The following is a 27,848-nucleotide window of genomic DNA, read 5'->3' as shown; positions in this document are numbered from 1 at the left end:
TTTCGTTGAGAAGTCTTACAATATATTTGGCCTTTTCCCAGCTAACGTTCTCCTGTTCCTTAACATTTATTCCTGTCTTGTCAAAAACCTGGTTCCTGAGTCAGATCCATCTTTCTTGTCTCCCTGTTTCAGACAGAAGCAAAGTGAAATACCTTTTTAACAAATCAGCAGTTTCCTTAGTCTTCTGAATACTCCACGTTTGGCCTTTTTTTCTCTCTTTCAGTTCATCTTAAATATAGTCCCAAAATCAGAACTATTTATAAACTCTACTTGACATTGTGTTTTTTGCCATTTTTAACATTTTTTGCTCTTAATTTTCCAGTTCTCACCTGATCATCCTTATTTTTAAAGATATGTGTATAACGTACATCTATTACACACTATTAAACAGAAGCTAATGTAAGTAATTCTGCTTTTTGATTATACCGACATCTGGCATTTGTCTAATTTATATTAAACCTCATTTTTGCTATGGTGTCAGACTTGGTCTTAGCTATATTGACCTAAGTTTTAAGCAATCGGACTCAGGGACAGGGATGCTGGGGGTGTGGCAGTACCCCTTGCCTTGAAGTAGTTTCCATCATGTACAGGGTTTACAGTTTTGTTCAATGACTTTCAGCAACCCCACTATAAAAATTGTTCCAACACCACTGCTCAGGGGTGTAAAAAATCTGTATTCGTGAGAGCCATAGCTATGTTGGCCTTATCCCTGGTGTAGACACAACTAGGTCAATGGAAAAATGCTTCTACCATGCTTCAACCTAGCTACCATCACTCAGAGAGGTGGTGTTCTTACAGTGACAGGAAAAAACCCTTACATTGCTGTAGGCCGTGTCTGTGTTCCAGGGCTATGACTGCATAGCCATGGTGCCATACTTGTGATGCTGTAGTCCCTGCAGCATAGACACAATCTATGTCAGACTAGTGGGTGTGGAACCTTAGGGCAGGTCTACACTATGGGGCTAAGTCGACCTAAGTTACACAACTCCAGCTACATGAATAATGTAGTTGGAGTCGACTTACCTTAGGTTGACTTATTGCGGTGTCTACACCTCGCTGGGTTGATGGGAGAAACTCTCCCTTTGACTTACCTTATGCTTCTCATTCCGGTGGAGTACCGGAGTCGACGGGAGAGCAATTGGTGGTCGATTTAGTGGGTCTTCACTAGACTGGCTAAATTGGCCTCCGGTGGATCGATTGCTCTCTGTCGATTTCCCCAGGTAAGTAGAGACAAGCCCTAAGATCTGTGTAGCAAAGCTTCGGCAGAGGTGTTTTAGCCTAGTGTACCTTGTTCTGAAGCATGAAGACTGCCTTTCAGAACACAGAATAGCTATAACATGAGTTGAGGTCTGTCTTCTGCTTTTTAGATGGCTGGTTAGTTTTTAGTGTCTTCCTTTTTGGAGCAGACTCTTCTATACCAAAGGGCAGTGTTTATTCTATAAATCATTGCATTTTTTGGTAGATGCATTAAAATAGTAAAAATTTGTCTATCCAAACTTTGAAACTTGGGTTTCAGTATAATTGGCTTCTTTGTGCAAATATAACACTCCTTTTACATTCCAAAAAAAAAAAAAAAAGATAATTGTGTAGTGCTTTTTGACTATCTGGATTCTTTTGAAATTCTTGTCAGTTTTGTGGTGTTGCATGATGAAGACAAATTATTCACTGTAGCAAAGTATTTGTCCCCACATACTGGAAGGAAAGGTAAACTGCTGCATTTCAGCTTGCAGAAATTAAATTTTGGGGAAACAAGAAAATTACCCTTGTGTAGTGCCAGAGGCTTCACCATTGGACCTCTGTGAATGCCCATCCGGTATCTGAAATCCTAACTTCTAGGGGTCACAGGAGGGCTGCAGCACATTTGCAAATTCAGGGTTTCCCATAAAGCAGCATTTTTCCGAAGTGTGGGGCATAAAAAGCTAGCTGAGGGAGCTTGGAAAATGTTAAAAGCTGATATCTTAATTTATACACCACCTGGCAGGGTTGCAGGGTGTGTGTATGACTAGTTTTGTTTTTTTGAAGGGGATGTTCAATTTTCAAAAGCTTGGCAAGTGTTAAAATGTGGTGACTGTATACTTTATTTTGTACACCCACATTTTCATTGAAAGCCTCCCCCAACCATTTGATCTAAAAATCTATTACTAGCAAATGTAACTTTAAGCTTCTATTAAATTCATGCACCCCAGGAGTGAGATGGGGAGGGAGAGAAATGGAAGACTTAAGTGGAGCGTATAACAGGCTGATAAGTCTTTGGGAAACTCTAGGTAACTTTTTAAGCGGAGCAAGTTCCTCAGTAATCTTTACTACAAATTGTACATTGCATATTATGATTGCACTAAGCATTTCCCCAAGTTGTTTTGAGTTGAGTCACTTTTTCAAACTAGTTGATTCATGCTGTCTCCTGCCTGCGGAGAAAAGTAACCTGTATGATTCCTGCAGAATACAGGAAGTTGCAGTGTTTGATGCATCCTGGAGCAGAGGTCTCTGATGAAACATCTCAAAAACACAGCCAATGTCTGCATAAGGAGATTTACAGATGGAAAATATTTCTATAGTTACTCCACTGTTTGGTTGGTCAGCTTTCACTGGGGTAATTGACTGAATTCAGAATTTTGACATGGAAAATCCCATGTCAAATCAAACTATTTGTCTGTTTAGTTTAGTTTCCCACTTCTTGCAGAAGCCAATATCATGTACTTTTGGTAAAGGTGAAGACCCCAATAACTCAACTATACTGTAGCCAGTTTAACAGTGGTAAAGGGGGAGAACATATTGGTGAGAATTCCTGGTCCCCACAGGTGATCACCCTACAGCTGGTAGTATGCGATCAGGCTATTTTATTATCTTGCATAGCAACAAATGTTCATGATAAAAGTATTTAGTCCTCCTTAAAAATCCAACCATAGTCCTGGACTCTGAACTTCTGTGGCAATAAATTTCACAAGTTGACTGCATGCTGCTCCAAGTAGTATTTGTCTTTCTTGGTTCCAAACTTCAACCAATCATTTACGTAATATGAGGACACTTGATGAAGAAAACAAAAAAGGAGGAAATAATTATTAATTTTAGCCTTTATAACTTTGAATGAATTCCACAGTCAAGTCCCCATCTAGCTTTTTTTTTTAAACCACTTTACTGGCTTAAACAATCTTAGTTTTTGATAGTGTGTGCCAGTCGTGGTATACCTATCATTGCCCTTCTGCAGATAGATACAGAAGAAATCAAACCTTTCTGGAAAAGAGATCGTGACCGGGCACATTATTACGGTAAGCAGATTTTTGGCACTTTTTTTTTTATAAGTTGTTTGTTTTAACTTCCATCTCTAGGGTTATGTTTTGAGCAACATATGGTGATGACATAAAGACTGTTAATGGAATCCTAATTCCATTTTCTTCTTCCCTTCCCTCTCCCACAATTATTCCATCATGTTTTGTCTGGGGTTGGCTGAGGCATTTACTCTGCTTTTTTTGACAGCACAAAGGATATATGAGAATACTTTCCTCCATTGTTCAAGGGTCTATAGTGAACAGTGTCCATTAGCACAATGTCAACATCTTAGAATGAAGCTTAGCAAGCAATGGTGCAGCCCTGATCATATGGTATTAAGTAGCTATCTTACAAGACCACAATGTTGGAATATTAAAGAAATTTTTAATTTAGGCTTTGAGTGTTCTCCTGTATCCCCAGCTACAAGTGGTCCCTCAAGCATTACTATCTGTGATGCTGTAACTTGCTATATATCCCTCAGTGAACACACTATCAACCTCCTCCCTGCTCTGTCACCCTCAACTTCCTTCCATGCCTCTTCCTATTTGTTTCCCTGCTTTTTATCGGATTACGGTATCTAGTCACCTCTTTAATCTCTTTTTAACTAATCCTGTTTATTAGATAGCTAACCTCTGAGTACTCTTGCCAGGCACAGTATTTCACTTGTCCAATAGCAGTGTAATGGCTCTTAATCTCTAACCAAACGGAATGTGCATACTTTACACTAATAAATCAAAAGCCATGAGCAAGGCAACACCTGAATCAAAGGTAGTTCCTGTAGATTGTTTTGTACTTGAATGTCACTTGCTAAGATTTTTTTTTTCACATTTCTGTTTCAGACTTGGCAAGATGCCATTCAAATGCTGCAACAGCAGTATTTGTGCAGTAATAGAAGGGTATACTGGAAATGTCCTTTTACAGCTGTTAGAAAGTACATTTCTGCTTTATGATATTCATAGGGTTCAAACTTCTTTTGGCATTGTGTCGACGTAATCTTCATTACGTTCATTAGGTAATCAGAGATGTAGATTTCTTATGGACAAAGGGCAAAATTCTCCTCTTGTATGGCAGTTTTCAGGTCTGCTGTTCTATGTAGATTTCCTGGTAGGCCCAGAACTCCCTTTGATGGTAGTGGGAGTTCTGTGCTTGTAGGGAGAGTACAACAGTGGAGCTGGAAACTGCCATGCAGAACAGAGAGAATGCTACCCAAAGCATACTTTCAGGTACATGAATTCTCTCAATACTTTAAAGGTCCAATCACCTGGCCACTCCTAAACTCTCTTCTCAATAAGTGTTTTCCATGCATACCTGTGGATTTCAGCCATGGAACTGTGTGCCTTGTGGGAGAGGGCTGCTTAGCCTGTGCATATTTTAGCAAGAATCCCAGTTGATGCAGACTCCAGGACACCCTTCCTTCTTCACTATATCTCTTGTTAGAGGTTGAAGGTTGAGATGTTTTGCATGGAAATTAACAAATCTGAGATTTAAGTGGTCTACTGTATTTAAAAAAGAGAGAGCAAGAGATGAAACCTGTTTGCAAAACATATCCAGTCTTACTATCAGAAAAAAGCAGAGCTAGATAGGAATGATACACTGTGGCCTGGTATATGCTGGGTGAGTGGGTGGGGGAATCGATCTAAGTTACGCAGCTTCAGCTACATGAATAACGTAGCTGAAGTTGACGTATTTAGATCTACGTACTGTGGTGTCTTCACTACGGTGAGTCGACTGCTTCTGCTCCCCCATCGACTTTGCCTGCTCCTCTCGCCGAGCTGGAGTACAGGAGTCAATGGGAGAGGGCTCAGTGTTAGCCTGTCTTAAAATCAGGCATCACCCCATGAAAATACTTACCCATTTTTATTATGGTAGTATCCAGACATTCCCCTCAAGAAAAGGGCTCTGTTGTGATAGGGACTGTACAAAGGCAGACATGTTCCTACTTTAAAAAAAAGTACTCTAAGAAGACAACTTCTGCTAACCTGAGAATATCTGCTAGCCTGAGAATTAAGATGAGTAGGAGTGGGGTGAAAAATACCTGCTGGGCCACACCCTCAAAGTCATGCCCTTGGAGTTTAAAGGAATAAACTGTTGCCTGCTGTCTATCTTGCACTGTATTTAATCGTAGTACCTGTCAACTTTCTAGTATGCATTTAAAGAATGTAAATTACTATGCTTCTCTTGCACTTTCTTTCCTTCTTTCTTTACTTCTCTCTTCTAAATTTATCCTATCAGAACCTTCCACTCTCTCTCAGCCACCAGCTCCCAAACTCTCTCAATCTCTTCCCATCCACTTCCTCATATATAGCACTTTGAAAACTTTATCGTACAACTATAATTGTTAAACTGCTAAACCAAGATGAGAGGCCCCACTTTCTGTGGACAACACCCTGGTGAGAAGTGAAAATCCCTGGTACTTGGAGGTTGCTTTTACTTCTCCCAGGGGCTAATCTTTTATAGCCTCTGGCTAGTAGGTATCTAGTAAACTAGTAGGGAGTTGTTCCTGAAGGCAGAAGGGGAACTCTGAATTCTTCCTTATAGCATTTTCTAAATAGATCTGCATTGGTTTCTAACCTTTCCCTTTAGTGAGAGAGTATCCCTTAGACTGGAATAGTGGACATCTTTCTAGTGAGGAGACTTGTAGATTGTTCTGCTTTGCTGCCTTGTCTCAGTGTTCCTATTAATGTATTTTATTTAATACTAGGTGTTCCTTGTTCTTGGCTATCATCCTTAGTTTTCTTCTTCAGGCTTAAGATATTTATCACACAAGAAATCATAGAATCTCAGGGTTGGAAGGGACCTCTGGATGTCATCTAGTCCAACCCCCTGCTCAAAGCAGGACCAATCCCCAGACACTTTTTTTTTTTACCCCAGTTCCCTAAATGACCCCCTCAAGGATTGAACTCACAACCCTGGGTTTAGCAGGTCAATGCTCAAACCATTAAGCTTTTCCTCCCTCCATATCATTATTTCAGTCTCTTGATACAGACAATGTCATGAACTAGATAACTAATTTTCAGCTTGGGGGGGGGGGGAAATGCATCTTTCTTGAACATTTTCAGTGTTCTCGTATTTGCCAGTTACCCTGCAAGGCCTGTAGGATTTTGGATATGTCTACACTGCAATTAGACACCCACGGCTGGCTGATGCCAGCTGACTCCAGCTTGTGGGCAGGGGTGCTATTTCAGACGGGGGGGAGGGGCAACTTTTAATCATGATTCCAAGAGCCACTTAGGCACCTGAAAACTCTAGGGTTTTTTGCAGATAACTTAGAAATTAGCTGATAGGAGCACTGTATCTAATTCCTATATTTAAAAAAAGAGGATTTAATAAATATTAGATCCATTCAACTCTAATACGAACATGTTCTCATGTCTTGTGTCAAGTCACTTAAGTAACACTGGTTAGGTTTAAAATTGTAATGTATATTCTTTATTACTAACTCTCGAATACAACAATTGAAACAATTGTAGAAAAATCTAGATTACTTTCTGTCACTTTTTTTGCAGTTCACCAAGCTTGGAATAGATCCTTTAAATTTGGAAACATCATACTAGGGCAAGGCTCCATGAGTTTATACTGCGCCTGCCTGGGGCTCTAGAGGTGTCATCTTACTACAAATAATAGACTAGAAACTAACCTTAAACATGAGTGAAACTGACACTTTCAGGTCATTTTCACAGTATTGCCAATCCCAAATGTTCAAAAATCACGAATCAGCTCACCAAAAATCATGAGATTGGCTTTAAAATCATTAATTATGTAAATATAACAGATTTGGGGTTCTTTTTATTTGCCTTCTGCTTTTTGAGCCTTTAGGGTGCACTGGGGTCACAATTTGGAGCTTTCTCCACAGGCACGGGGACTAGAAACTTCATTTTTCTTTAAGAATGAAGGCTGAAATCATCACATATCCACTTAACTTCAAAAGCTGGGGCTTCAAGGAAAACAATTATGAGACTCATGACAAAATTATGAGCGTTGGCAACACTGCACCTCTGTTTAAAGGCTAGTTACTTTCCAGAAGGTTCTTAAACACAGCGCTACAGTGATTGAGTTGCAGTTCTCACAGGAGAATATTTAAAACCAAACACCAAGAAAATTCTCTATTTTAAAGTTGAGAAAAAAACTGACACTTCTGAGGTATATCAGGGGCACTGCAGGCAGGAAAGGAAAATAAACAAGCACTGGAGTGCTGGGCAGCTCCTCCTTTAGAAAGAAAGTTGGAGGGTCAAATCTTCTAGTCCTTAATCAGCTAAAATTTCTATTGCCATCAGTGGCTCCACTCCTAGATATAAACATCACAGTGACCATGTGATAACATGTGTGGTCAATAACTATACACTTCGTACTTAAATATCTGAGTCATCTTAACCAGAGTTACACATCTTATATGCATTGGCTCTGGGACTGGATTTTTTGGCATATTCTGAACAGTGCTGAGCACACAGATGGTGCCCAGTGAATAATGCAAATCATGACAATAATCGTCGACTTCATGGACTCTGGATGCAATTTCTGTTCTTTGTTTTGGAATTGGCCTGAATGCAGCTGAAACCCTAAGAATTTGAGGCGTAAACACATCTGATACTTATGACACTCTCATTCCTTCCTTTTCTCAAACTCAGAACAAAAAATGACCAAACAAAATGGTTTTCAGTTAAAATGTAAAATTGCACAGCAGCCATTGCTATACAACCCAGCATGGGGAAGAACTTGCCACCTCTTGGGAGTTAGGTGATTTCCTCTCATTCTCCATCCTTCCTAACCTCTTTGCTGCTTTTCATGCTGTCAGCCATGACATTCATCCTGGGACCATTTGCTGGAGTCTCAGAGAACTGGCTGCCTTGGTTTTGCTCCCATCAGAGTCCTTTTTTTTTTCTCCCCCCCCATTTCCCCCCCGCCCCCCCAACATGCAGCAGAGAGGGGGAGAGAGGGGATGGCCTTCTGGATAGGGAGCTATCCCTGGAAGACTTAGGTTCTCCCCCCACCCCCCATGGACTTCTGGTCTGACCCCAGGCCAGTGCTTTTGAGGACAGAATTTTAAAGGTTTTTAAGCACCCAAAGATGCAGCTAGATCTCTAGTGGGGTTTACAAAGCACCAAACCTTCTAAGTGCATTTGAAAATCTCACTAGGTGCCTAAATACCTTTGAAAATCTGGTCTTGAGTCGGTGTGTGTGTCAGTGCCCCATCTGTACAATGGGGATAATAGCACTGCTCTACCTCACCAAGGGGCTGGGAGGAGAAATAGGTTAGACATTGTGAGGCACAGCCTCTTACCATGGTAATGGGGGTCACATAAGTACCACAGAGAGTGGGAACGTCTCTATACACTGCTAGCCCTTCCCTGGGTTTGACCCCTTCTTTTTACCTGTGCCCCCAAATCTCACCCTTTTCTGAATATAACCTAGGCTCAGTGCTTTGCTGTATTTTTTTCCCTAAGCCCTCCCCACCCTGTGTTCTCTCTAAAACAACTTCTCCTCCCTCCATAAAGGGATTCCCTTTTACAGGCTAAACTTCCATATCCTTAATTTAATCACCAGCCCTTTCTTCTCTCAATCACCCTGCCTCTGTTTATAAACAAAATACTGACTCCCTGCCCCAGGGGCACCTCTCCTCTGCAGAACTTAAGCCTGGTCTACACTGCCACTTTACAGTGCTGCAACTTTCTTGCTCAGGGGTGTGAAAAAACACTCCCTGCCCCCTCCCCCGAGTGCTGCACATTTCAGACAATTCTAGACATTGCACCAGTGTACCTCGTGAGGGGTGGGTTGTTGTGTGTTTTTTTTTTTTTTTTTTTTTACAGTGCTGGGAGAGCCACAACTACACAGCCATGTTAAAGCACTGCCGTGGCAGTGCTTTAACATTGCTAGTGAAGACGTACCCTTACATTTCACACTAATGCTCTGCTGTAGTTAAGAGCTCCAACTGGGAGCTTACACACCCCTTGTATGAAACTCGGGGGGAGGGGGGGCTTCTGCCCTTCCCTGCCCCTCCTAATTAGCACCCTTGCTTGTGGGGCTTGGGCTAAGTTTAATTGCAGTGTAGACAGGGCTGGCTCCAAGGTTTTTGCCACCACAAGCAGCAAAAAGGAGAGGGGGGGGGGGAAGTCACGATCACAATCTGCAGCTCTACCGCCGCCGCTTCAGTCTTTGGCAGCAATTCAGCGGCTGGTCCTTCACTCTGAGAAGGGAGTGAGGGACCCGCCACCGAATTGCCGCTGAAGATCCGGACGTGCCGCCCCTCACCGTTGGCCGCCCCAAGCAGCTGCTTGCTGGGCTGATGCCTGGAGCCGGGCCTGAGTGTAGATATTCAGGCTCGCACTGGAGTCCAGGCGTTAGGACCATGCAAAGTGGGAGGATCCCAGAGCTCGTGCTGTAAAGAGCAAACATTTATACCACAATGGCTCCAGGGTTAAAAAGAGCCATTTTTAACCCTGGAACCATTATATGTACCTGTCTAACTCCTTTCCCCTGCCTTTCTTTACCTACATTTCCAGTAGCATATAAATTGTTCCTTCGGTTTCTTTAAAGTATGTGCCTTTGAACCCACCTTTTTATTCCCTTGTTTTATTTCTTCTTGTCTCATTTAGTGGGGAAGCCCAGCATACAAGCTCAGTAGCTTTTTTTTTTTCCAAGTTATGCCATGATGACCCATCAGCATATTTTAGAATTTATCACCAGTGAAAGGTGGACCAAAATTCTGAAGCAGTCTGGTGGATGTTCAGTGGCAGAATAAAAATTTAGAAATAAGTTTTCATTATTTTCATATTTAAATGTAATGATATCAGTATGATATTCCCTATGGTGTTTACATATTGCACTTATTTTATGTGACACTTTCACTTCCAAGTATGCAGACAATTTTTTTTTATTGCTAATGCAAAGCCACATCATAAAAGTTGAGGGAAAGTGGGAGGCTTTGGAGGAGACTGTTGCGGGGCTTGGTATCATCTAGGAAGGCATGCAAAGGCAGTTTAGGATTGTGGGGGGAAGTATGATGGCCTGGTAATATTACTAAAATCACCAGCAAACAGTTAATGATGCTGATTTTGTATTTTTAGGTTTCAGCATTAACAATCAGTTGCAATAAATGGGGAAGCCCATCGCTTAGCTATTGTTTCAGGCTATTTGCAAAATCAGGAAGGTAACACTACAACAGTTTCTACTTCATTTGTATTTTGAGGATTATCTTTGTAACCATGAGGACTAGAAACATCACCTAAAAAATCAGGCCAAGATTTTCAAAACTGAGCACTATCATGGATTCACAGGGTCCGGTCTACTCCCCAACCTGTAACCTGTCCTTTGTGAGTGACCCATTTGGTGTGCTGAATCTCAAGGGTCCACATCGTTCCACATGGGGCAGGCCTGTGGCCTCCACAACTCTGAAATGGTCTTCAGGCACTAGTAGTCCCTGTCTCTCTCTGTGGCTCCCTGCAGAGTTCAGCCAAGCCAGACTCCTGCAGAAGGCTTGTTCTTTACCCCATCAGAGCACAGTGCTCTGAGTATTTGCAAGGATAGGGCAGCCTTACCAAAACAAGGTAACAGTTTATTGGTCACCTGGCATACAGAATTTGAAAGTCCCTAAACGTTAGTAGAGAGCAGCAAAGGTTAAGACCAGGTTTAGACTGGCCAATCCCAGGGCTCACTTGAGCTATGCTGTTGTAGGAACCATCTCCACTCCTTTCTCAGTCTCTTTTTCTTTAGGCCCTCCCAGGTGAGAGCCCTGTGTCTCAGTGAGCTCAGCTTTCAACACAGCTCTTCTCATTGTTCTCCAGCTCAGGGTCTTTGCTCTGCTTCCATGCCAAGAGCTATGGGGAAATCTCCTTCCTCTTGGCTGTTGGTTGCTAGGTGTGAATGTTCCAGCCATTGGTCTTTCCTTTGTCGTTTTTCCTCATCCTCCATTCACGTGTGTAGACTTTCCTCGGTTCTCCAGCCATGTAGCTATCTGAATCCAACACCTTGTTTCTTCCCTTTACACTCAGTGCATAGCAATACAAAGCCCAGAGGGAAACTGAGGCATGCTCAGGCATCCTAAAATATCACCAAAATTCCCACATTTGTCACAGGTACCCATAGTTAAGTTCCCAAATCCCATTGTAAGCACTGAATTGGCCTGACTTTTTAAAGTGCTGAGTCGCAGACACTCCCACTGATGTCACTGAGTGTATATCTAGACTACAGCTGTGAGTGTGCTGCCCAGCTCAGATAGAGGGACCCTAAAAATAGCAGTGTAGGTGGGAGTAGCACGGGGGGAGTAGCACGGAGGGGAGTAGCACGGAGCTTAGGCTAGCCACCCGAGTACAAATCTGCCCAGACCCCCTGGGTATGTACTTGAAGAGCTAGCCAGAGCCACTGCCCATACTACCCCGGTAGTGTGCTAGATTGAGCAGGGCAGGGCTAGTGCATGTCTGTGTGTCTAACCAAACTGGGAAGCAGGCCCCCAGCTGCAATGTAGCTGTACCTTGTTAATGGCTGGCTGCTCAAGACTTTTGAAAGTAAATTTGTTTAATTCCTAAACTAGGATTAAAGAGCTTAACTTTAGGCATCTACTTTTGGAAATCTTCTGTAGCAAAGGGGGAAGTCTATTTACTGCTGCAGAATGAAGAATACACAGGACACTGCTTGTAAGTACTTAAAGCAGGGACTTTACTCTTGATGTTTGGCATATCGAGCCCAAAATGCATTAGCTATTTAGCACTTAGCTATTTAAGAAATGAGTTCACAATTTTTGGACCTGGAAATGCTGACTGAAGTAGCAACTATATTACAGTCTGATCAAGAATGTTTAGAATACAGCATGTTTGACATAAAAATGCATACTTTGATTCACAATAGTGGGAAAGAACTTGCTTTATCCCATTAAAAAAATTGGGGGAAAGATACAGTACTGTATCACATTTAGTGTAGTTCCTAGTCAGGGACGAATGAGGAAGAGGTGAAATTCTGTATCTAAATGGATTGGAAGAAACCCAGCTGCACTTTGAGTAGTTGCAGAAGTGTATGGTTGACGTTAACCCTGCTGATTCAGATTGTTAACAAAGTCTATGCACACAAGCCAGGGTACAAAAACAACTGGTGATCACTGTGTAACCTTTCACCTGCATTTTTATTTGGCATGTGAATGAAGGCAAATCAGTGGTCATCTGTTCTTGGATTAAATTGCAGAGTAGCATTAATCCCTTCTCAGAAATATGATGTGATATTTTATCCTGATTATAACATAACACGGGACAATAGAATGAGACAATACAAAATGGTTTATTAGACATATTTTACTTTTTTTTTCATTTTTTCACCGAGTGCATTGCAGAAATTGCATGACTTGGAATTATCTCCAAAACTGAAAGGTTTTTTTTGTTTGGTTGGTTTTTTTTTTTTGAAGGGGTCTCTGCCTGAGACCAAGTATTTATTTAATAGGGAAATCTCCCAAAGGCTTGACTTGTTCTTTCAAAATGAAACTTTTCCCTATACAGAGATTTTTATTGCTGAATTGGAAAGTCAGAGGCTTCCAAAAAAAAAACAAAACAAAAAAAACTGGGTAACTTTCTAAAGATGGATGCTGCCCAAAGACACTAATAAGCTTTAAAAATAAAAACAATAGAAAGGTGGGGAAAGAAATATAATCCGTGGGAACATTTGTTTTATATATATAAATATATAATTATTTTTTGGAATAATACAATAAGTAAAGAAGAGGGACAAGCCATACTTAAAATTATCTGTAATATGACAAATATATTTAACATTACCTTCTGTTTCCGGTTATACAGGAACCACTTATTACACGAAACACTTCCCATGAAGTGTGCTTTTTGCTTAAGGCGGTACCAGCATAAATTATGTGTTGTGTGAATGTAAAATTGCAGGATGGAGAATTAAATCCATAGTGTCATATTAAGATGTGGTATATAGCAAAAAGAAAATAATTTAAATATTAACTCCTTGGAGTGTTGTCATCTGTCCCCCATCTGTGATTTAAAAAGCTGAAGGAAATATTGATATGGAATGGAATTTTAGAAGACACTACATCCAAAACAGTCTCCCTTTTTCACCTGTAGTCTGCTTCATTAACCTAGAGATTTGGAAGACTGTATGAAAGGAGCTTTATCACCCAAGACTTTTCTTTGAGAAATATGCCAGATTTAAAACAAAAAGCCTAGGTGGAAGAGCGTGCTCTTGGTACAGGGTGCTGTGAATTTCATAGGACCCATAGCAGATATCAATATTTCACTTAAGCAGGAAAGGGTTGTAGTAGGGAAGGAGTGTTTAAAAACTTTGGGCATACCCTATAACTTCCTTACAGCTGATGAAGCTATGTTGATTTATGCTAACTGAGGATCTGGCTCATTCTTTCTAATGGAGAAGAGGTTTGGAGCATTAACTGTTGTCAGCTTTTTTTTAAAAAAAAAACTTCCCTACAAGACTTGAATACTCACAGCAATTTGGTTAAGACTTGCAAACTGTTTGTTCCAAATCTTTCCTGCTGAACGACTTCCATCTTGACATACTATCTCTTATTGATTGGGTAGAGATTGACGCAATCTGCCTGGTGCTGATTCTGTTGCCACTTCTGTCAGTAGGTAGAGCAGTAGAGACAGTCACGACCTTTGTCTTCCCGATCTCAACTGGCTTGAGTCACAAGTTTAGTCTCCTTCTGAAAAGTCAGTGACTAGGTTGGTTTTAAATTGCATTATCTCATGTCCCATTTATAACCTGTCTGGCTGAAATGGATTTGTAGAGTATGACAGTACTGCCACTCAAGGTACAGAGGGCGAATAGTTGTGAACCACAGAGTTCATGTATAAAGAGAGAGAACTGCACTAGCCAAATTTGACTGTCTGTGTCCAGGCTGTAATGACAAAATTTTGCTCTGGGAAGAGAAAACCAGCAACATATATAGACTGTTCCTTCAGTGTACTGAAGGAGATTACTACTTCCGCCCCACAATCACATAGCTGTCCTCTTCAGACTGGTAAGTGCTTCAGCCTTTCCTCATAACTGGTGCTCAGCTAGTAGAGTCTTTCTGGGCCGCCTTCCCTATGTATCCAAAACAGGCTGTGCTACCCCCGGTGACACTTCAAAATCATGATAATACCCTTCTGATGCAATTCAGGATCCTGTTTAATGCCTTCTTCAAATGCACAATGCATTTCCATCTTCACATTCCTGATCACTTGAATCTTCATGTTGGGTAAATAACCAAAGTCATTTAACAAGCAATATGCGGATTCCTTTAAGGATTTTATGTTTGTTTTATATTGCCAAGCATTTGTTTACACTAAAATCTATCAGATGTTTCACAGCCCACTTGAGAGAGTTTTCAGAAATATGTGAACACATCATAACTCTTGCAAATGCTGCTGTCTTTGGCCAATTTTCCCACTTACAGGCACGATCTGAGAACAGAGTGTTTGTGATATGCTGCCCACTGCTCCAATCTAGTTTAGATAGAGCTCATACAAATATTGTTAGTAGCCATACTGATATTTAAAAAATCTTTTAAAGTTTTTTTACTATTTAACTCTTCTGGGAATGCTTCTTCTGGGAGTATTGACAACCTGTTTCACCAGTCTTTCCCTTATAATAGTCTCTTTTGAAAGGCTGGGGAGCCTTTGCCACCCATCAGTACTGTGACGGCTAACCTGATATTAATCCCAGATTAATTATATACGTACATTGGGTCTTTGATCTCCATTCAGGAACCTAAAACGTAATCATTCTTGGTTCAGTAATTTGAATAATTTTGTGAGGCCAGTGTTAGTGGTTGTTCCCTGCCTATATACACAATGTTTATTGGGAACATTCACTCTCACTCTCCCTTAATATGAATGCCTGGGAACTTTGCTGTGGAAATCTATTGCATATACCTATTGAAGAATTTCTTGTCTCTAAAAATTAACTGTTAAAAAATTACTGAGGTCATGTCTACATTTATAAGCCCACAGTGGCACAGCTGTACTGATACAGCTGTGCCACAGTAAGATGGCTCCTGTAGCCGCAATATGCTGGCTGGAGAGAGCTCCCCTGTTGACATACAATCAGCTCACGCCGCATGTTTGAGACCCCTGCTCTAGAAAGTGTCATCAAGACCTGGTTTGCTTGGGACTTGCATTTCCTAGATTCTGGAATATTACTAATTGTCAAATATAAGCACTATATATAGGCAAATGCTCATGGTTGCTCCAACCTTTATTTTCCAGTGCTAGAAAATGTCTGTTACAGGATCTTAAATATAGCACAGATTGAGTTTTTACAACTTGCTTCATTTCTCTAGGAAACTTTTTTGTTCTTCTGAGGTGTTGGTAAATCACTTTTTGTTGTTGGTGGTGATTTTTAATTAAACTGCAGCAGTTGAAGCAGAGTTTTTAATTTTGGATAGTAACTGGCAAGAAATTTGAAGAATGTTCCCATGACCCTCTGAAACAAAAGCTGACTGTTTGAAAAGAAATTCATTTGTATAATAGAAAAACAGAATGAAACATTTTTTTGTTTCTGCAGACTGACACCAAGGCTAGTTCATCCTGCATTTGTACCCGTTTATTCTACTACATGATGATAATGAAACAAAAAAGGTTACATTAGAGAAGCTAACTTGTTAAGTGAGACTTCTGCAGGGAGACTTTCTACTGTGGAGTGAGTTTCTCTTCTGTTTTGTGAATGGGATTGAAAAGTAACTGCACTTTATTTTCCTTAGTTGCCCACCATTGCTATATACTTCAGCACTGCAGTTTTTAAAATTACTTAGCTCTCTCATCTGTCTGCTGCCCTTTTGCATAAAGAAATGATTGACACAGAAATATGGCAGACCAGTTTTGTATATGAATTCAGTGAATGCTATTAATTACTAACTTTTAATATGCTTCTCTTCTGTTTAATTTTTTTCTTTAAAAATATCCGAATAAGAAGCTGATTGTGGTTTATCCAGTGATGGTGTTATATAACTGAATCAATTTCTTGTTAGATCAAAGTAATGGCTAACAGGATGAGCAAATGGAGAGTTCAGATATAAAATTGAAGACCTACTAGGGAGTAATGCGCCTTGGGGGTGCATCTAAATGACAGAAGATTTTCCACATCAGCAGATTATCTTCTGGGAAGTTAAGTGCCTAGCCTTATTCTGTACAGCTTTTGGTGTGTTTGGATCAGAAACATATTGCAGCATAGCCTCTTCTGTTCATTTTTATTATTAACAGGAAACCAGTATTTGAGGGTGTCCAGGACATTTATATGGGCACTGGTAATTTGTGTAGATCCAAAATGTTGATCTAATTTTAAAATGGTTGTATTCTGATGGAGAAGACCCTTGCTTGTTTTAGTAACATTGTTTATAAGAAGATTGCATTGAAATGTACAAATGCATCAAAATAGTACTGGAAAAGGGAGAAACTAATGTCATTCTATATACCTCAAATTATTTTAATCACTCACTTTATCCCAAGCAGGCTTCTACATCTGAATATGGTCCAATTCAAAGAACATACTAGAGATCCTGCTATAAGGGGACTTTAATAGTGGGTCTCTCCAGAGCAGTGAGGAAAGATTGATGGAGTTGGGTGTGGCCTGTGTGTATATATACTCTTTTGGGGGGAGGGAGTGGGGGAAGACTTTGAGATTCCTTACAACTCTTATGTCATAGGGTGGAGATGCGTATTGAGAAAAGAAAACAGTATAATTAACAAATGAATTTATCCCCTTTTTTATTTGCAACAAGGGAAGTAGAAGCTGCCTTGTCAAAAATGAAATTCCAGCTCCGACTTGCCTTCTAAGCAAACATAGCAATTTTGAAATATGTTTTGCAGCCCAGCATGCTGGGCTTGGGGCAGGGGAGAGCATGTATCATGTTCTTGTCTTCTCCTGCCATTTCAGTTTGGTGAACTGAACAGAATTATTTGGAGTCGTACAAGGAATGGTGAGAAGACTTTTGTGTTTTCCCTCTTTAAGTACTGGGCTTCAAAAGGTTATTGATTAGATAAGCAGTGTGGTATCATTCCAGGGGGGATCCTTTTTAAAACAAAAAGCAAACCAAAGAAGAAAAAAAGTGTCAGGCATTAATGTCACTTGTGCACATGGGGAGTACTGTATTCCACAAACCATTATTTAACATGGTGAGATGAGAGATGCCTTTCCCTAGCTGAGGGGTGGGGTTAGAGAGCTCTCCCAGCACTCTTTTTTAAAAAAAAAAACAAAAAACCACCTCAGCGAGGGGCATAGCTCCTAGTGCTGGGGCACTGTTTACACTGGCGCTTTACAGCGCTGCAACTTGCTGCGCTCAAGGGGTTGGTTTTTCACACCCCTGCATGAGAAAGTTGCAGCACTGTTAATTGCCAGTGTAGACAAGCCCTGAAGGGTATCTTACTACTTGCCTCCTTGTTGGGTTAATGTCCTCACCTGTTAAGATTTGTTTAACTATTGTGGCAGAGCTCTGACCTTGCTCCTGTGGGTCCTGCGCTTCTAGGCGGTTTATGCTAGCCTCAGTGGCTCACTGTGACCCTCCACGTAGCCCTTCTCTCTCTAGGGCCAGGGTTAGTCTACTGAGCCCTTTTCATCATAGGCTGCAAGGAGGTTGGTGAGAGAACTCCCACAGTCTCTGTTCAGCCTCCTGTCCTGACAGGGACCTGATTTACCCTTCCAGGAGATGTTCCTGTAGTGCTGGGTTGGGGGGAACCCGGGCCCGCCCTCTACTCGGGTTCCAGCCCAGGGACCCTAATGGTAGCAGTTGTTGGCAGCCAACCTTTCACTGCCAGAGTTGCTACAGTTCCCTGGGCCACTTCCCCACAGCTCTCCTGCTTCTCCCTTACCTTAGGGCTCCTTTAACGATGGTTTGAGGGTGTCTTCAGCAACCAGCCCTTCAGCCGCACTTCCTCTCCTCTGGCTCCCTGGCTCTCCTCTGCCTGACTGGAGTGAGCCCTTTTTATAGTATCAGCAGGGCCTTAATTAGAGTCAGGTGGTCACATTAACTGAATGGCCTCACCTGACTCGTTACAGGTTAATTAGAGTCAGGTGTTCTCATTAGCCTGGAGCAGCCCCTCCTCTGGTCAGTCAGGGAACAGAAAACTGTTAATCCAGTGGCCGGTATATCTGCCTTCTGCTATTCTGCTGTACCCAATTGGACTGGGTCTATCACACTATTTAAAGTAAAGTTCTGTAAAGTTTACACTGAACTGTAAACCTTTAGAACAAGGACACTTTCTGGGATGTTTTTTTTTTTTATCAGCTGATTTAGAAGTTCTCTTGCCAGAACTGTTTTTGGCATTAGCTCTTAGCACTTGCCCTGGGGTTGTTTCTTCTTTATTATTATTTCAAACTTTGTGTGCAATGTTCCATTAGACTTCTGTCTCAGGGTGACCAGCTGTCCCGTTTTTAAAGGGGCAGTCCCATTTTTTGGGACTTTTTTTTTATATAGGCGCCTATTATCCTCCAGCCCCTGTCCCATTTTTTCACAGTCTCAAACATCCAGCAGTGGGATTTAACTATCTCTGGTAAGGCTGTTCTTAAAATTTGCATTACTTAAGGACTATGTGTGACTTGTATTGTTGCTTCAAATGGTCATCGTGGAAATATGCCATGTGAATCAAACATAATGTGTTGTGTGGGTTTCACTGTCTCTTCCCCCCCTCCACCCTCAGAAGCTGAGGGTTAATACTAACATTGAAATCTGAGAACTATATTAAATAACTGAAGAAACTACTTTACCAGCAGGTAAACAGTGGGCAGATTACAGCCTCATGAGCAAAAAGACCATTTTGTGCACAGCTGGCTATGGCCAATAATAATATCTTTTGCAGATTTCAGGAGTTATACTTTGACTTTTAGAAGTGTAAAACACTTCAGCAGTGCCACTTTACAATAAAAGGCCAGTAACACTCTTTATATTTAGGAGGCTGATTACCTTTTGACCCCTTCTCTGTGCTGTGCTTTCTGGTTAGGCTTTATTCTTCTGGCTATTTTGCCATTGTAGAAGTTTTTAGAACTGGATCTTTCACTTGTTCTAGTAAGTTGCGTCTTCCTTCTTCTCTCCTCACCTCACTCCCTCTCCCCCGACCCTCCACACCATCCTATTCTTTCAGACTTTCAGTCAGTTTAATTTTCTGCTGCTGTCCATCACTGTAGAATCTGAGCACCTTCCACGTAAAGTTGATAGCAATAGCGAAGGTTGTAGTGACTCCATGGAGTCACTGGCTCTTCCTTTCTGTTGTGAAAATTCTGATTGGGAGGTTGTCTTTGTTCAGTCAGTTTATTTGCTCCATGGGTTTTTGGGCGGTGTTGGGGGTGTCGGGGGTAATGTTGTGGAAGCCTCCCATTGCAAGGGAACAGCTCCTAATTAACTGAAAATGTCTGTGAAGTTATTAAAAATTCCACACACACCCATACATTTTATACTTCAAATGGTATTTTTTACTTTGCTGTTCTAAACCAAACACAGCACCTAGTATTGCCAGCTCTTATGACTTTTATTGTGAGTCACATGATATTTGGTATCTAGCATAAAACCCTAACTTCTGGAGAGTAATAGTAATGTGTGAATCTCACCTTTTAAATGAAAGTTTCTAGTCCTTGTGGTTGCAGAGTCAAGCTTGAAAAGGTGATCTGAATATACCCTAAACTAAGCCCCAAAATGAGAAAACAACAAGAACCACAAAGTTATTTATTTCTTGGCTTAAAAGTATTGAGAAAAATCTCAACCTTCCTTGGACTCAATGTTTGAGCACTTGGGTTTGGCAATACTGAACTTACAACTTTCTGCGAAGGTAGGAGCTCTTTGGGGCTGGGACAGTCTTTCTATGGGCTTATCTACATTTTGTTTGAAGCAGATGGGGAATGAACCTACCCCACACTAGCCTGCCAAGCACTGAGGGTGTGTCTGCACTGCAATAAAACATCCACGGCTAGCTCGTGTCAGCAGACTCGGGCTGTGGGGTTATAAAATTGAAGTCTAGATGCCTTGGTTTGGCATCTGGGCTCTGGGACCCCACAAGGGGGAGAGATCCCAGAGCCTGGGCTCCAGCCCAGGCACTGACATTTACACTTCAGTATTATAGCTTGCAGCACAAGCCTCATGATCCCGAGTCAGCTGACACTGGCTAGCTACCTGTGTTTTGTAGTGCAAACATACCTTAAGTGTTTGTCAGGACCCTGCTGATGCATTTCCTTAGTGTGCTTCAGTCTGCTCAAAGCAGGGTAGATCGAAGCATGCTAGAGAATTGTTAGTGCCTGTCAGCAGGGTCCACATGGATGCTTAATTTGTGGCAGGCTAGTGCAGGGTGGATTGATTTTTAAATCAAGGCCAATTTAAATCTGTGTTTTATATCACAAAGGGGAAATCCTCAATTTGAATAATCCAGTTTTTATTCTTCATTTCCATCTGTGCTTCAGTTATTGTCTAAAGGAAGGTTCATTCTCATAGATTGATATAACTATTAAAATACGTTGATTTACAACTAAACAGAGCCTTTACACTGGGCTTGGTAACTTTTTGCTACCTAGGAGGGTACACTGTTAAGCAATAGTTAAGCATAGTTAAGCAATTATCTAGCTTAATGGTTTTAAGATTGTTATTAATTGTACAATTTTGGTATGTTAGAAAATAGTGAATAATGTATTGCTTATTGACTAGATAATTAACTTTCTGCTCATGAGTTATGTAAAGCTGCATTCAAATGGTAACTGAAATTTAATTAAACATGCACAACAGCATATAAAACTTATTTATTAAACAAAGCAACCTTAATTGTTTGGCATACATAAACTTCACTGCCCCCCCACCCCAAGAGCTGGAGAGTAAGTTTTCATAGTAGGCTGAGTCATAAATATGAATGATCTGAGAACTGAGCCAATCAGAATTCAGATAGAGAGAAACTATAAAATAGGAGTATGAGGCCATCCAGATGGGATCAGTGGATGATCCTGATGAGATGCATGCAGATACATGGGAACAAACTTCGGATTCCAGAGGCCTGGTCTACACTACGCGTTTATACCGAATTTAGCAGCGTTAAACCAATTTAACGCTGCACCCGTCCACACAACGAAGCCCTTTATATAAAGAGCCCTTTAAACAGGTTTCTGTACTCCTCCCCAACGAGAGGAGTAGCGCTGAAATCGGTATTACCATATCGGATTAGGGTTAGTGTGGCCGCAAATCAATGGTATTGGCTTCCGGGCGGTATCCCACAGTGCACCATTGTGACCGCTCTGGACAGCAATCTGAACTCGGATGCACTGGCCAGGTGAATAGGAAAAGCACCGCGAACTTTTGAATTTCATTTCCTGTTTGGCCAGCGTGGAGAGCTCACCAGCACAGGTAACAATGCAGTCTCCTGAGAATCGAAAGAGCTCCAGCATGGACCGCACAGGAGGTACTGGATCTGATCGCTATATGGGGAGAGGATTCAGTGCTAACAGAACTCCGTTCCCAAAGATGAAATGAAAAAACATTTGAAAAAATTTCGAAGGCCATGATGCAGAGAGGCCACACCAGGGACTCAGGACAGTGCCGTGTGAAAGTTAAAGAGCTCAGACAAGCCTACCAGAAAACCAAAGAAGCAAGCAGAACGTCCGGGGCAAGGCCAAAAACATGCCGCTTCTACGCTGAGCTGCATGCAATTCTAGGGGGATCAGCCACCACTACCCCACCCCTGTCTGTGGATTCTGAGGTGGGGGTGGTAATCGCAGCCATGGCTGAGGATTCCGCAGACGGGGAAGATGAGGAGGACGAGCTTATAGAGAGTGCACAGCACTCCGTTCTCCCCAACAGCCAGAAGCTTTATCTCAGCCTGACGGAACTATCCTCCCAGCCATCCCAAGCAACTATCCCAGACAATGAAGCCATGGAGGGGACCTCTGGTGAGTGTACCTTGTAAATATAAGACATGGTTTAAAAGCAAGCGTTTTTAATGATTAATTTGCCCTGAGGACTTGGGATGCATTCGTGGCCAGTACAGTTACTGAAAAAGTCTGTTAACATGTCTGGGGATGGAGCGGAAATCCTCCAGCGACATCTCCATGAAGCTCTCCTGGAGGTACTCCAAAAGCCTTTGCAGAAGGTTTCTGGGCAGCGCTGCTTTATTCCGTCCTCCACGGTAGGACACTTAACCACGCCATGCATGTAATCTGGTATCATTGCATGACAAAGCCTAGCTGCGTATGGTCCCGGTGTTTGCTGGCATTCAAGCAACATCTGTTCTTTATCTCGCTGTGTTATCCTCAGGAGAGTGATATCATTCATGGTAACCTGGTTGAAATTCAGGAATTTAATTAAGGGGACAGAGATGGGCATTCCTACTGGGCTGTTTGCCTGTTGCTTAAAAGAATTCTTTCCTTGCAGGTAGTCAAGCGGGAGATGGGGGGGGTGGTGATTGGCGCTGAGCTTTTTCGCGTTTTGGCTAGCGGGGATCTTCCATGATACCAGCAATGTGGTGGGGGAAGGGGTAAACCGATCATCCCAGAGAATTGGATCGGGGGGTGGTTTCTGCTGCTGCACGTTAACAGGAAAGAAGCAGCACTGAACGGGCTTTGCTTGCTATTTGGTAAAGGAAGGCGCTGGATATATGAAGGCTGCAGAAGCCGAAAGACAATGGCTTACCATGACCGCATGCAAACCGAATTCTGCTGCCCAGACCTGCGTCTGTGAGATCTCTAACACCAGAGCCACAGGCACTCAATATTAAGATGTTAAATGCGACCTTGTAGTGAAATCATATGTGCTATGTAAGGTGAATAGTGTGGTTCACCGTGAAAGAGTGTAAGCATTGTTCTGTAAAATGTATCTTTTAAAATATTTCTCTCCCTTTTTTCCCTCCCTCATGCAGCTGCAAATTTTTCAAGCCTCCCTACTCCGTCCCTAAGGCTATCTCAGATAAGGCGGCAGAAAAAAAAGACACGAGACGAAATGTTCTCGGAAATCATGGAAGTGACCCGCAATGAAAGAGCTCATCTGAATGAGTGGAAGGACGTGGTATCAAATTACAGGAAAGATGCCAGTGAACGTGAGGACAGGAGGGACGCTCGAGATCAGAGGTGGCGGCAGGAAGATCAGAGGTGTAGGCAGGAAGATCAGCGATGGCAGGATGCAACTCTGGGGCTGCTGCGTGATCAAACTGACATGCTCCAGCATCTGGTGGAGCTTCAGGAACGGCAGCAGGATCACAGAATGCCGCTGCAGCCCCTGTATAACCACCCTCACCATGTTCCACATCCTCCTCACCCAGACGTGTAAGAACGTGTGGGGGGAGGCTCCGTGCACCCGCCCACTCCACCCCTGTGGACAGCCCAACCAAAAGGCTGTCATTATTGTGAATTTTTTTTAGTGGCCTTTTCCTTCCCGCCTATCCTCCTCCCAAACCCCACCCGGGCTACCTTGACAGTTCTCTCCCTCTTTTTATAATGAATTAATAAAGAATACATGATTTTTAAACGGAAGTGACTTTATTTCCTTAAGCAAGCTGTAATCGAAGGGGGAGGGTGGGTGGCTTACAGGGAATGAGTCAATCAAGGGGGGTTTCATCAAGGGGAAACAAACACAACAGTCACACCATACCCTGGCCAGAGATGAAACTCGTTTTCAAAGCCTCTCCAATGCGCACCGCTTCCTGGTGTGCTCTTCTAATCGCCCTGGTGTCTGGCTGTGCGTAATCAGCGGCCAGGTGATTTGCCTCAGCCTCCCACCCCGCCATAAAGGTCTCCCTATTACTCTCACAGAGATTGTGGAGCACACAGCAAGCAGCAATAAGGAAGGGGACATTGGTTTGGCTGAGGTCTGAGTGAGTCAGTAATGTCCGCTAGCGCGCCTTTAAACGGCCAAATGCACATTCTACCACCATTCTGCACTTGCTCAGCCTGTAGTTGAACAACTCCTGACTACTGTCCAGGCTGCCTGTGTATGGCTTCATGAGCCATGGCATCAAGGGGTAGGCTGAGTCCCCCAGGATAACGACAGGCATTTCAACATCCCCAACTGTTAATTTTGGTCTGGGAAGTAATTCCCTTGCTGCGGCCGTTTAAACAGAGTAGTGTTCCTGAAGACGCGAGCATCATGAACCCTTCCCGGCCATCCCACGTGGATGTTGGTGAAACATCCCTTGTGATCCACCAGTGCTTGCAGCACCATTGAAAAGTACCCCTTGCGGTTTACGTACTGGGTGGCCTGGTGCTCCAGTGCCAAGATAGGGATATGGGTTCCGTCTATCGCCCCACCACAGTTAGGGAATCCCATTGCAGCAGAGCCATCCACTATGACCTGCACATTTCCCAGAGTCACTACCTTTCGTAGCAGTTGCTTAATGATTGCTTTGGCTATTTGCATCACAGCAGCCCCCACAGTAGATTTGCCCACTCCAAATTGATTCCCGACTCACCGGTAGCTGTCTGGCGCTGCAAGCTTCCAGAGGGCTATTGCCACTCGCTTCTCAACTGTGAGGGCTGCTGTCATCTTTGTATTCTGGCACTTCAGGGCAGGGGAAAGCAAGTCACAAAGTTCCATGAAAGTGCCCTTCCGCATGCGAAAGTTTCGCAGCCACTGTGAATCGTCCCAAACCTGCAAAACGATGCGGTCCCACCAGTCTGTGCTTGTTTCCCGGGCCCCAAATTGGCGTTCAATGGCTAGAACCTGACCCATTACCAGCATGATTTCCAAAGCGCAGGGGCCCGCGGTTTGACAGAAATCTGTGTCCATGTCCTCATCACTCTTGTCGCCGCGCTGCCGTAGCCGCTGCCTCCTTGCCTGGCTTTGCAGGTCCCGGCTCAACATTGAGCGCACAAGAATGCGCGAGGTGTTTACAATGTCCATGATTGCTGTCTTGAGCTGAGCAGGGTCCATGCTTGGCGTGCTATGGCATTTGCACAGTTCACCCAGGAAAAGGCGCGAAATAGTTGTCTACTGCTTTCACGGAGGGACGGGTGAGGCTGTACCCAGAAGCACCCGCAACAATGTTTTTTGCCCCATCAGGCACTGGGATCTCAACCCAGAATTCCAATGGGCGGGGGAGACTGCGGGAACTATGGGATAGCTACCCACAGTGCAACGCTCCGGAAATCGACACTATCCTCGGTACATGGACACACATCGCTGAATTAATGTGCTTAGTGTGGCCGCATGCACTCGACTTTATACAATCTGTTTTACAAAACCGGTTTCTGTAAAATTGAAATAATCCCATAGTGTAGACATACCCAGAGACTCCAGCAACAGCAGTGGTGACTTTGCCAGTCTCTTGCATCTAGTAGCACAGACCACTACCCATCCCCTCCCCAGGATCAAGCTCTTTATCCAATACACAATCTTTGTGCCAGATTTATAAAGCTCGATCTCAAAAGTTAGATATTTTTCCCCCTGATTCTTTCTTTATATAGAAAAGCAGCCTTTAACTCAATTTTTTTTTTATAGAGGCTCATGGATTCAGCATATGTATTCTTTATTGAACTATTTTGGAGGTTATGATAAGATTAAGGCCTTAACATATTTTATATTCAATTCAGATTTAATTTTAAACACTGATTTTTTAAAAAGATTTAAATAGGATTTTTTGATTATTTAATTAATAACTGATTTTTTTTAAAAATCAGTTATTAATTAAATAACAATAAAAAATCCAATTTAAATCTTTTTTTCTGAAAAAATCATTTAATCCAAAATGGGCTAGTGCAGGTGGATTTACGCCATAGCTTGCCATGACCACTATCACCTGCAGAAATAACTATTTTCTCACTCTGTTTTTATAGGTTGTATGATGGAATCCCTGGATCAAACAATCAATAGCTACCTGGATGTCTGGCTCGGGCCAAGAGGTAAGTTGTTCATTTTATAAATATGCACATTTAATTTATAGAACCAAAGTTCAAATGCATATATTGAAGTACAGAAACTTCCATAGTGGAAGAGATTGGCTTTCTAGTATCCTGAAGCTAATAGTGGTTTGTGTCAGCTGCTTCAGTGCCCATAAACACCCAATTGTGCAAAACTGTGATGTTCAGAGAAAATGGCTTCTGAAGCTACTGAGTGATCGGCTTATGACTTGAAGAGTGAGGAATGACAGACCTTGAAACTTTATCTGAGCTAATGTACTGCAGCTGCTATTTTTCTTCCTATAAGTGTCAACCTGTTTTTTGGTCTTACTCAGCTAGTTGCCTTAACAATAGCCTGCAACACGAAATCCTACAAATTAATTAAATGTTGCATGAAAAATACCCTGTTTTAAGTTTGCTCTTCATGAAGTACCCTCTTGTAATGAGGGAGAGGGTAAATAAGAATGTCTGAATTAAAATGACACTATCCTATCCTCTCGGGTTTTTTTTTTCTTCAAATGTTTGTTTTGTTTGGTCTTTCAATTTTTTTCTCATGTTCCTAATGCCTTATGCTTCTAATCCATTTTGCTTACCTTCTTTCGTTTTTTTCTTCCTTCTCTCCTTTTTTGAGATAAGATGACAAATAGAATCTCCTTAGCTAGGATATGGCATTCAATCTGTTATATGTACTGGTTTTATAATATGCTACATATTTGTCATGTTTTGAAAACATTAATCTGGGGGACAAGAAAAAAGTGCATCTAAACAATTTGAAGGCTTCCCCTCTAAACACCTACCAAGCTTTAAGGCCTCATCTTAGGGCATCATTGATGATCTGGATGGTGGGGTGGATTGCACCCTCAGCAAGTTTGCGGATGACACTAAGCTGTGGGGAGAGGTAGATACGCTGGAGGGTAGGGCTAGGATACAGAGTGATCGAGACAAATTGGAGGATTGGGCCAAAAGAAATCTGATGAGGTTCAACAAGGGCAAGTGCAGAGTCCTGCACTTAGGATGGAAAAATCCCATGCACTGCTACAGCCTGAGGATCAACTGGCTAAGCAGCAGTTCTGCAGAAAAGGACCTGGGGATTACAGTGGCTGAGAAGCTGGATATGAGTCAGCAGTGTGCCCTTGTTGCCAAGAAGGCTAATGACATTTTGGGCTGCAGTGGTAGGAGCATTGCCAGCAGATTGAGGGAAGTGATTATTCCCCTCTACTCAGCACTGGTGAGGCCAAATTTGGAGTATTGTGTTCAGTTTTGGGCCCCCCACTGCAGAAAGGATGTGGACAAATTGGAGATAGTCCAGCAGAGGGCATTGAAAATGATTAGGGGGCTGGGGCACGTGACTTACGAGGAGAGGCTGAGGGAACTGGGGTTATTTAGTCTGCTGAAGAGAAGAGTGAGGGGAGATTTGATAGCAGCATTCAACTATCTGAGGGGAAGCTCAGCTGTTCTCAGTGGTAGCAGATGACAGAACAAGGACCAGTGGTCTCAAGTTGCAGTGGGGGAGATCTAGGTTGGATATTAGGAAACACTATTTCACTAGGAGGGTGGTGAAGCACTGGAATGGGTGTTTTTAAGGCCCGGCTTGACAAAGCCCTGGCTGGGATGATTTAGTTGGGGTTGGTCCTGCTTTGAGCAGGGGATTGGATTACATGACCTCCTGAGGTTCCATCCAACCTTGATATTCTATTATTCTATATCTACACTGCAGTCATGGGGTGTGATTGCAGCTTGCCTAGGCATACCTGAGCTAACTTAAATGGAGCTAGCTCAAGTATCAGAGCAGCTGTAGC

At 42.4% G+C, this 27,848-nt stretch overlaps 1 protein-coding gene across 3 annotated transcripts in view; it reads left to right on the top strand.

The window, feature by feature from the left end:
• ELOVL5 (ELOVL fatty acid elongase 5) overlaps positions 1-27,848 on the top strand; it is a 61,951-nt gene that overhangs the window by 12,157 nt on the left and 21,946 nt on the right. The window contains exons 1-2 of one of the 3 annotated variants that reach the window (XM_045009050.1): positions 3,192-3,266; positions 25,987-26,052. In XM_045009050.1, the coding sequence (XP_044864985.1) occupies positions 25,992-26,052 (61 nt within the window). In that variant the 5' untranslated portion in view covers positions 3,192-3,266; positions 25,987-25,991. Of the gene's footprint in view, positions 1-3,191; positions 3,267-14,223; positions 14,243-25,986; positions 26,053-27,848 lie in introns of those variants that run through there. The other 2 variants (XM_045009048.1, XM_045009049.1) reach the window with 2 other exon arrangements.

This window comes from Mauremys mutica, chromosome 3 (genome assembly GCF_020497125.1).
Source record: "Mauremys mutica isolate MM-2020 ecotype Southern chromosome 3, ASM2049712v1, whole genome shotgun sequence".
Classification (NCBI taxonomy): domain Eukaryota; kingdom Metazoa; phylum Chordata; order Testudines; family Geoemydidae; genus Mauremys; species Mauremys mutica.
This window is presented reverse-complemented; position numbering and strand designations above follow the sequence as displayed.